Source organism: Patella vulgata, chromosome 2 (genome assembly GCF_932274485.2).
Source record: "Patella vulgata chromosome 2, xgPatVulg1.2, whole genome shotgun sequence".
In the NCBI taxonomy this organism is placed as follows: domain Eukaryota; kingdom Metazoa; phylum Mollusca; class Gastropoda; family Patellidae; genus Patella; species Patella vulgata.
In genome coordinates this window covers 3,229,549-3,240,593 of record NC_065880.2, presented here as the reverse complement: position 1 = coordinate 3,240,593, position 11,045 = coordinate 3,229,549, and the positions used below count along the sequence as shown (strand labels likewise).

The 11,045-nt window shown below is 36.9% G+C and overlaps 1 protein-coding gene across 1 annotated transcript in view; it reads right to left on the bottom strand.

The window, feature by feature from the left end:
• Positions 1–441: 441 nt before the first annotated feature.
• LOC126811642 (cryptochrome-1) overlaps positions 442–11,045 on the bottom strand; it is a 32,547-nt gene continuing 21,943 nt past the window's right edge. Inside the window, exon 8 of the mRNA XM_050537438.2 lies at positions 442–10,320. Within this exon, the coding sequence (XP_050393395.2) occupies positions 10,238–10,320 (83 nt within the window). The 3' untranslated portion in view covers positions 442–10,237. The remainder of the gene's footprint in view (positions 10,321–11,045) is intronic.

The following is an 11,045-nucleotide window of genomic DNA, read 5'->3' as shown; positions in this document are numbered from 1 at the left end:
ATCTGATTGACTAGACCACTGTCCAGCACTACTTTCTCACCCAACACCGGGATTGTACCCGGGACCATGTGGTTAGCGACCCAGCGCCTCACTCACTGAGCCACTATTGAAATAAAAGAAAATGAAATGGGGTTTAACGTCCTACTGTTCTGCTCCGACTGGGGTAATGAAGACGGGAATACACCATACTGTGTGCTATGAGGGACATTTTGTCCAGGCAGCAACACTAGGGCCTACTCTTATATCAAATTCCAACTGTCAATGGATCTTTAACATGCACGTCAATGTATACATGGGACCAGGGTTTTTCGTATCATTTGACAGCTTTTCTTGTCAGCCCTTCCCATCCTGCACCACTGACAAGTGGAGACCATGCTGAAAGAAAGCCACTATGGCTTCCGTCTCCATTCAAAATAGTTGAACAACAACAAAACATACAGCCATATTTTAATATTTATTAAACAATTACAATTTTCATGATATCAAAATAACATTTAGTAATCTTTATTCCACATTTTAAGTGCAAATTGACCATAAATATACAATTAGGGGTGGGGAAGGGGTTGTGATGGAACAAACACATTACCTATAGTGAGATGAAATTCCTCCAATCACTAATATGACTACAAATTTATCATAAATTGGCTTAGTTACTTGGAGTTACGTGGGCGAGTGTCTGATATAGTTAGACAAAAAACAACAAACTATTCTTGTCCTCAGCTTCTCCTGTGTCACTTAACAAACAATTGCCATGCAAGATATGCCCCACATTTTGCAAGAGATGGACAGAGAACAAGCTAACAACAAGTGTTGTTTTTTTTCTCACAATCAGGGGCCATAATCCGGGAAGTTACGTTCCAACATGCAACAATATCAAAAGGAAACAAGATCTTTGGAATTTTAACATACATTTTGAAATTCTTCAAAATTAAATAAAAATTGCAATGTCTTAGATTGTCCACACGCTTGCAATAGAGTAATTGGAATGAAATTTTCAAATTATTCATTTTACATCATCTACTTTCGAACTATTATAGCAAGAATGGCTAATTCTTTATCTAAATCTTACATAATGTACCTTTAAGAATTTGCCGGAATAATTAACAATTTTCCTGAAGGAAATGTGCGACTCTAGAAAAGTATGGTAAGTTCCAACATCTATAATTCAAACATTAAACACACATTAGGCCTACAATGTTATCTAAACTATTAATTAGACATTAATTAACTTACCAAGACCATGATCAACTCTCGATGCCATCGGATCGCTCCGATGTTAAGTTGATTTAAATATGTTTTGTGGCCAATGCGATTACTGTAAAAATGGATAATCAAGACTTTGTTTATTATCGGAACAACGGTAGCATGACAATCAAGGCTACAGTGTTATTGTATCGCCAAATTCCTATCGCTAATAACAGAGTGAAGTAATTTTACTGAAATATTCAGCATATTCTCTTTTTGTTATCTATTTTTTAACCTATTATAGCAAGAACTGTCAGCTCTTTATCTCATCTTACCTAATGCCACTTTAACCGAACCATCTACCAAATAAAAAATAAATAGCACCATTTAAATTCCTTGTAAATTTAAAATTTAAAATCTTTTTGCAACCTACATATATATAATATACATATTCACCTATACAATACATGAATCAAATATGTTTTACTAAAATCACTTAAAAAATAGTACATTTTGGGGGGTGATGCTTGAACTCCGCCGCACCCCCCCCCCACCCCCACCCCTCACATTCAATGACTCAACACAACCTACATGAACTTATTTAAATATATAAACTTTGAAGACAAAAAACAGCATAAAATAAAATATTAGTAATACTACAAAAGTTCACTAGCTCTCGGGTTAAATTTATTTAAACTACGAAGGAGATGAGGTTTAATGTCCACGCGAAACAAACTACGTTAAAGTTATTTAGACTACGAAGGAGATGACGTTTAATGTCCACGCGAAACAAACTAGGTCATTTTGGGACCAACATATTGTTAAATTTTATTTCAATAATTCACTTAAGGGTAGGGGTGTTTTACCAGTGGATGGAATCTGGAAGACCCGGAGAAAACCCACAAGATTAGACATGCGGCCTTCTTGTCACTACAGCACCCTACCCCCAGGAACTAGTTCACCAGTTAGTGTTATTGGGAAGGTACCTAAATTTATACTATATTAAAGTTATTTAGACTACAAAGGAGATGACGTTTAATGTCCACGCGAAACAAACTAAGTCATTTTGGGACCAACATATTGTTAAATTTTATTTCAATAATTCACTTAAGGGTAGGGGTGTTTTACCAGTGGATGGAATCTGGAAGACCCGGAGAAAACCCACAAGGTTAGACATGCGGCCTTCTTGTCACTACAGCACCCTACCCCCGGGAACTAGTTCACCAGTTAGTGTTATTGGGAAGGTACCTAAATTTATACTATATTGTCTAGCATAGTTAGATCATGTGCAATGCTAGCTTCCCACTATCACGATTCACGCTATGATGAAAATCGTGGTTATAAATGTGGAGTAATCGTGGTGATCCCATCAGGTGGTCAGTTGATCGTATCGAAACATACCCGAACCAGATCATGGACTCAATAGGGACAATCCTAGCGTAACGCATCGCACGACAGTGGAAACCTAGTATTGGTGTTATATAGCGTACCAGTGGGTTAGTCTTGGTCACCCAGAACCCTAACCTCTAATTGTTGTGTGACAAAAAGTTCCATTGCCCATGCGTAACTGGGAGTTTGTTTTTTTATGTGGTTGATTATCCAGTATATTTCACCATGTCAAGTAAGAGTTATGCCCCTTCTCGAAATAAATCCCATAATTCATGCATTATTATAAACAAACATGAATTGTGACGATGAATTAGGATTAAAAGACATAGATATGGCCCATGAAGAGAGAAATTTTACAATAAAAAAAACTAGGAGTGTTGGGTATTGAACTGGCAAAGCAAATAGATTTTCTGAAATGGCAATTCTTAAATTAATTTCATGGGTGTCAACATCTTGTTTTAGGGCTAGTTACCTCCCTTAGACTTTGTTCATGATAATGTAAAAGACCGGTTAATCTAACCAATGACCTATTATGCAGGTTAATATTTACAGAATATTTGTCTGGATGATAGAGACTACTCATTAGTAGACCCGGAAACTAGTGAACCCATTTGTAAAATATAACAATGTTTCACAGGGATTACCAAATATATTTATAAAACAAAAACACACAAGTTTTAATCCCAGTCGTGTTCTACAAATTTTAACCCTAGTCGTGTTCTATAACAAGTTTTAATCCCAGTCGTGTTCTATAACAAGTTTTAATCCCAGTCGTGTTCTATAACAAGTTTTAATCCCAGTTGTGTTCTATAACAAGTTTTAATCCTAGTTGTGTTCTACAACAAGTTTTAATCCTAGTCGTGTTCTACCACATTGTCTCTGTTTCCATGACAACCATTATTGTCCCAATTTTGTTAAACGTCCGACTGTCCTGCACCAACTGGGTTAATGAAGACAGACAAACACCAAACAGGGTGCTACGAGAGGGTTTTTATACGAGAGCACCAATGTCTACACAAGAACTAATTTTGTGTCCTATCTGAACGACTAGGTCTTCCTTGCTAAGCTCTCCTTCCTGTACCAACGACAGGGGGACATCACTCCTTCCTGCACCAATGACAAGGGGACATCACTCCTTCCTGCACAACCGACAAAGGGACATAATTCCTTCCTGCACAACCAACAAAGGGACATCACTCCTTCCTGCACAACCAACAAAGGGACATCTCTCCTTCCTGCACAACCGACAAAGGGACATCACTCCTTCCTGCACAACCGACAAAGGGAAACCAGATGGGACAATCCCAAATACTTTACGACAAACACTGGAATCAAACTTGTGATCGCCTGGTTAGTGAGTTAGCGCCTTACTCACTAAGTCCCTGTCGACCCTGTCTACATTTTATCATATTTTTCTTCTACATCCGCTTCCACTGAGGGTGAAATCGCAGACAAGTTTTATTTTATTATGCGTAGCGCACATGCAGGGGACTTTTCTGTGCGGTAAACCCATGAGGGTGTAATGGCGCTCCTATCTCCAAGCCACGACCGCAAGTCAGAATTGGCCAGCCAGCTAAAGTTTGAAGTGCGACACTCAAGAACACTGGGCCATCCCAACACCCCAATTATAACATTTACAACGAAGACAGATTAAGAGAGACAGAGAGAGAGAAATGGAGTTTAAAGTCCATACAACACAAACTAGGTCATTTTGGGACTAACACATAGAGCAAATTTATTTAAATAATTCACTTGAACGTAGAGAAACCCACGCGGTTGGCCAGGCGATACTTGTTGAAGATGAGGCGGAGACAATTTGGGATGGAGAAAATATTGTACATGTATAGAAAATATATGTATGTTAAAGCACTGAATATAAGGCAATCACAGACATCAACACACACGGTCCATAGAACACACAGTATTTACAAATAAGTTATATGTTCCGTAATGCACAGTAGGCCCAAGGAGAGAGAAGGGGGGTGTAACCGGTACATTGCTCTAGGACACATGAAGTCCCAGGAGGCCGATTATTATCGATTTATTTCGATTCACGTCGTCATGACCGGTTTCCGTGCCGTAGGTCCCCTGGGTCGATCCCTGATGACCTACTATGGCTATTCAAGGGAGCGTCGCAATGTTTTAACACTTGCGTCTAAACAAATAACCTGCAAATAGATTTTCAGCCACCCAACCATCTAACCATCCGTGCCGTCAGTGTAAGAAAATGTTGACACAGATGGATTTTGATGCAGGTTCAAGACAAAATAACCAAATTTAATTGATCATTTTTATCCATGGTGTCATTCAATTCACCCACCTAGCTCCGTAGGTTATTTGTTTTACGGTGGACCCCTAAAGCACATCAGATCAGAGTATTTTCAGTTAAAACGTCATCTCCATAAAAATTTTGCAATGATAATAATAATAAAAAGATAGGTTGCAAGGCATTGAAACATACAAAGTAGTTAATTTGTCTGAAAAGTTCATAAAGTTTGTCACATTTCGGTTAATAATAAACAAAATCATGGTAAGATCTATTAGATAAGGCCAACTTCAAGTTTGGTCAAAGGTCATGAGATGTAAACAGGGCTAGCGCTAATCCCAACCCTAACCCTGGACCTAGCCCATATGCTTACCCTAATCTACAATCTCACCAACAATCCCGTGCCTTATCCTTATTTAGATCTCAGCGATTTTACCGAAAATTGAGTTGGCCTCAACTAATAGATCTAACCCTGATATCATTAGCACACTGACAAGATTCTACAACATAAAAAAGGGCAATAACTCTAAAAGTATTCATTAGATACTGTTGTTAATTATTGCAAAGAACACAAAATTTTAAGTAGAACAAGATTTTATCACATAGAAAAGGGCAATAACTCCAAAAGTATTCATTAAGTAGAACAAGATTCTATTAAAACAAAGAACACAAATATTAAGTAAAATAGACAATGATGTACAAAGTGAGCAAGGGCAATAACTCTAGAAGTAAATAATGGAAATTCTTCGCGTAAGTCATCTGAATGCACATAGAAAATTCAAAGCAAGATTGAACGATGGTCAACTTTACAAACAAAATGAAAATAAAAACAAGATTTAAATGGAATGAATTCGGACAGTTCATCAATAGAATACACTGTAACCCAAGTATCATTTGTTTAAATCACCAAAAATCATCTAATTTGTACTTGTGTCCAGTTTAAAGCTGACTGATTAATTTTGATAATGAGTGTCCAATTTACAAGTATTTGATTTCCTGATCACAGTTCAAAAATTAATCATTATACATAATTAATCAATTGGGTTGTTTATTTTTTAACAATGATTGAGAAATTAAACACTTGTAAATTAGACACTCATTATCAAAATTAAATGGTCATCTTTAAACTGGACAGAAATACGAATTAAACGATTTATGGTGATTTTAAACAAAGATTTGATATTAAACGAATGTGAAAGAAATTAGTGCTAGATACACAAGATTAAACGATACTTGGGTTACGGTGATTTTTAAACAAAGATTTGATATTAAACGAATGTGAAAGAAATTAGTGCTAGATACACAAGATTAAACGATACTTGGGTTACGGTGATACATTCCCATGATTCTGAGATGAACATGGTTAAAGGTATGTAAAATTTTGGCTGGACAGCAGACTTTCTACCTATGCATCTTCGATTCCAGGGAGAGAGAAATGGGGTTTAATGTCTAATCGACACAAACTAGGTCATTTTGGAACTAACATATGGTTCAATTTTATTTCAATAAATCACTTGCTCGTAGGGTCTTTAGCAGTGGGAGGAAACAGGAGGACTAGCTGAAAACCCATGAGGTTGGACAGGTGACCCTACTCCTTGTCATGTAAAGCGGGGAATCAAAACCCCAGGACTCAATGACAGACCTTATGATTTCAAGCGTACGCGTTAAACCTCTAATTCACCCAACCACTTTTTTCACAAAGAAGGAAAATGTGAAAAGATGATCTGGAAGAACGGAAAATTAAGTGTTACTCCCAAAATGAAACAGTTTATGTCGAGTGGTCGATAAAGCCCATCCCTCTCTCTCTCGCTTATATGGCTGACTGTCATCACATGTACAACTGTCGCATATGTGCAGTAAGGGTCCTATTTATAATCTTATATCTAACAATCTTAAAATACAGATCTATATTTCATTTCATTTTTATATGATTTCGATTGCTCCACTACCTGAACATCTGACAAGTGGTAATGGGGGTGGGGGGTGCGTCGGGGGTCATACAAGCAACTTTTTTTCGTCCTATGATGACAGTCAATCAATTGACAAATCAGCATAGGTGTTAAAAGCGGCTATTCGGAAAAACAAGCTTTTTTGTTTTGTATCGCTGTGAATCTCTACACTTGAGTCTTTTGAGCATACTATCAAGGAGTTGGTCCTATACTTGAGTCTTGGGGTCTATCAAGGAGTTGGTCCTATACTTGAGTCTTGGGGTCATAATATCAAGGAGTTGGTCCTATACTTGAGTCTTGGGGTCTATCAAGGAGTTGGTCCTATACTTGAATCTAGGGAGCATACTATCAAGGAGTTTGTCCCAGGCAGCACCACCCCACCTCTGCACGCCATTATGGCAACATGAAGCAATAAAATAAATAGTATTGATAAATTAATAACTTTTATACATTAAAATATCTTTGGCCTGCCCACTGCACAAAATTAAAGATGCATTATGTAAGAGCTAATCTGCCCATTGCAGGTTTTTGGTTTCAAATGTTATAAAAACTATTTCTTAGACATTTATTAACATAACAAGCCCATAATCCACTCTCTAGACCATCAGATGGCAGAGATTTATTTGGATTAGATTGACCACCAGATTTAGTGAGCTGATTATATGCTGGTCACTTGGCATGTGAATAAATGTCTAATTAATGATTTATATAATATTTGAGGGCAAAAGAAAGATTTTTATTCGGCAGATTTAGCTCTTAAATAATGCATCTTTAATGTTTACTTTTACATAAATTAAAGCCAGTGACCCGTCATTTGCAGAATTATTTTGAACCCCTAAACCAATCGGTTTAAAACACAGATCCTATTTCGTTTCGTTTTTTTATAGTTCAAAATTTCATTTTACTTGTCTTGTAGGGTCTTGTAGAGTTGTTATATAACCCGCATTATGATTAATGTAAGGGATTAGCCAATAAAACTGTCTGTTATGGCGAGTTTTTGGCGTGAGGCGCACAGAACTTTGGGTAACCCACTAGAAACATCAACGCTGATTGATTAATCGAATGTCTGACGTCATAGGGTCAAAAGCCACTCATATGACCTCTGACATGACCTTCCATTACAACCGGTCAGATCTTCATGTAGTGTAGGCCATCAAAAGTATAAAAAAAACGAAATGAAATATAGATCTGTATTGTAATCAGATTGGCCATAAAGGAATTTCAGTCCAGAAATAGTTCAATTTCAGTCATTAAAATGAAGAGTCGAGGGGAAGATTGATCTAAGTCACATTTTTGTCTTTTCGGATAAAAGGCAAGACAGACTTTTGGACGAGAATGCTTGACGTGAACAGAACAGCGAGTGGGTTCAATTACAACTTCAAAAAGATGTTTAATACAAATCATAATTACCAGTACAACAACTGACTTCCAAATTAAGGTCAAATAAAGGGTACAATGGACGTATTTGACCGGGAGGCCATTTCGGAAGGGCCTTGGTTCGATGTGACTCCGATCATTTTTACCTGAAATTGATTGTTCCACAGAAAGCTTATACAATTTGCTATCAGATGGCGCCATTAACTGGGGTTCATTGAAAAAGTGACTTAGATCGTTCTCCCCTGGGGCTCTTCAAATGTTTTTAAAAAGGATGCAGTCACTTAAATAATTATTCAATTCAATAATTACAAAGATATGATGAATTTAAACTTTTTTAACCTTCGACATCCTCCCCAGATTATATGAACAGGATAAGGTGAAAACCAGTTCGACCACCTACAATTTTCACTGAGATCTTTTGATGAATATCTATTTAACCTGACTGAATCCAAACTCAACTGGAAGATTATCTCCCCTTAACATGTTAAGTTTGTTTCCTTATAAGGAGGCATTATGTAAGAGAAAAATCTGCCTATTGCCGCTCTTTCATTTGTTTGTCCACTCGACACACACTAGATCATTTCGGGACTAACATATGGCTCAATTCTATTTAAAAAATTTGCTTGTCGCCAAAAAGTTTCCCAAGGGGTGAAGATGGCAAATGAAGGCGGGACAGTAGACTATGAGGAGAGAGAGAAATGGGGTATAACATCCACTTCACACAAACTAGGTAATCTCGGGACTAACACATGGTTCAATTCTATTTAAAAAATTTGCTTGTCTGTAGGGGTCTTTAGCAGTGGGAGGAAACCGGAGGACCCGGCAAAAACCAAAAAAGGTTGGACAAGCGACCCTACTCCTTGTCATGTACAACTGGGAAATCAAAACCATGCCAGTTTATTCAATGACAGACCTCATGATACAATGCGCATGCACTAACCATTCGGCCATCCAACCCCCCAAAAAGCCAAAAGAAAGACCTGCATTAGGCAGATATAGCTCTTGGATAACGCCGGTTTAAATATCAATTTTGTTACCTAACCCTAACCCTTGGGTATAATTTAGAATGGATTAAGCCAAGAAAGATTCTGGAAACAACAAATGACAATCAGTGAAGTTTAAGACATTTAATCTGTACTATTTCTACTTGTGGGTTTCTCGACTTCTCTGTTTGAAACTACTCTTCTCTTGATGGGTTCAAATCATCTCCTTAATTATATGGCAAGACAACGATTATTCACGAACACATGATTTTAAAATTACGGTCAACCTACAAAAATAAATACCGGTACCTGTAAATTCATGGCTATCACTTTCCATGAATTTTTATTTAATTGACCAACTTTACAAGGCCTAAAGTCAAGATTTTTCAAGGTTTTTCTAAGACCTGTACGATGTTATGTGTCATTGTTACCCTATAGTCTTGCTCCTAATGGGTGTTTATACTAGCAAATAAATATTAAGTAAGTTGGCAAGCTGGATTTACCGACCACTTTCCTTAAAAATAATGTCACGGACAACAGCGTAGAACTCTGAATAATATCAGTGTTATCTCCAATATGAAATCAGTGTTATTTCCAAATGATATCGGTTTTATCTCCGAATGAAAGTGATATCTCCAATATGATATCAGTTTTATCTCCAAATGATATCAGTATAGATCTCCAAATGATATCAGTGATATTTCCAAATGATATCGGTATTATTTCCAAATGATATCGGTATTATTTCCAAATGATATCGGTTTTATCTCCGAATGAAAGTGTTAACTCCAAATGATATCGGTGTTATCTCCAAATGATATCGGTTTTATCTCCGAATGAAAGTGTTATCTCCAAATGATATCAGATCTCCAAATGACATCAGTATTATCTCCACACAAATTTAAAGTCCTCACTTTCGTTGGTATATCACGAACCTAGGAAACACGAAATAACAGGATCAGTTAATTTGGAATTTCTAAAATAACCCAAATGTGTCATGGTCATGGAGTTGTTGTGAGACAATACTGATGATGATGATATATTGATCCTCTTGCTACCTGGATTCAACACGATCCGTTAAACCATTATTATGAGTTACTCGATGATAAGATTGGCTTCAAGGTTCGACTGAAGAAAAACTGACGCACATTCTTCTGATTATGAAATGAAACTAGAAAAAAAAATAAAATATACAAATAAATAAAAAAATCATACATTCAGGTATAACAACAGATCAACCATGAGGCATACGTCTCTCACCTCAATCCTATAATAGACAGATGACTCTTATTTTAGACATGTCTATTTATCATTCAATCAAGCAATCATGCAATCATGCTTATTTCTGCTTTGTCTAAGGACAAAATGCTCATAATCGATCATGTCCAAGGTGTTGAAGTAATGAAATTATACATCAAGTTTCATCATTCTCCCCCAATTATAATAATGGGATTGCTTTAAGTATTGTTTAGCCTTGGTGTCAAGGCAATCCCCTAATAAACATCTACACAAAGTCTGAACGTTCCACCTCCATTAGAAGCAGTTATTGTGTTTCAAAGTGTCCATCAATTGCTCTGCTGAACCCAGTTATCCTTCCCATGGTTACCGAAGTAGCTGACAAGGTATTATTGAACTTTGACTTGAAGTGTACAGTACCAGCCCAGTTGTTATTCTGTCTTCTGAACATTGAACACTGTCATGTTCTTACCTCTACAAAGAGGTCATTTCTCTGCACCATACAGTATTTTTGTGCTAAGTTATCCTAACTACTGCTGGGCAGACTGAAAGTAGATAGAAAGTGTCTTATTCCAGGACTTGAGGTTTCCTTCCCTTGAGTCTAGTAAGGCCACATTTTATCATGCATTCATCAAAATCACCATCTACTTCTTTCAGAGA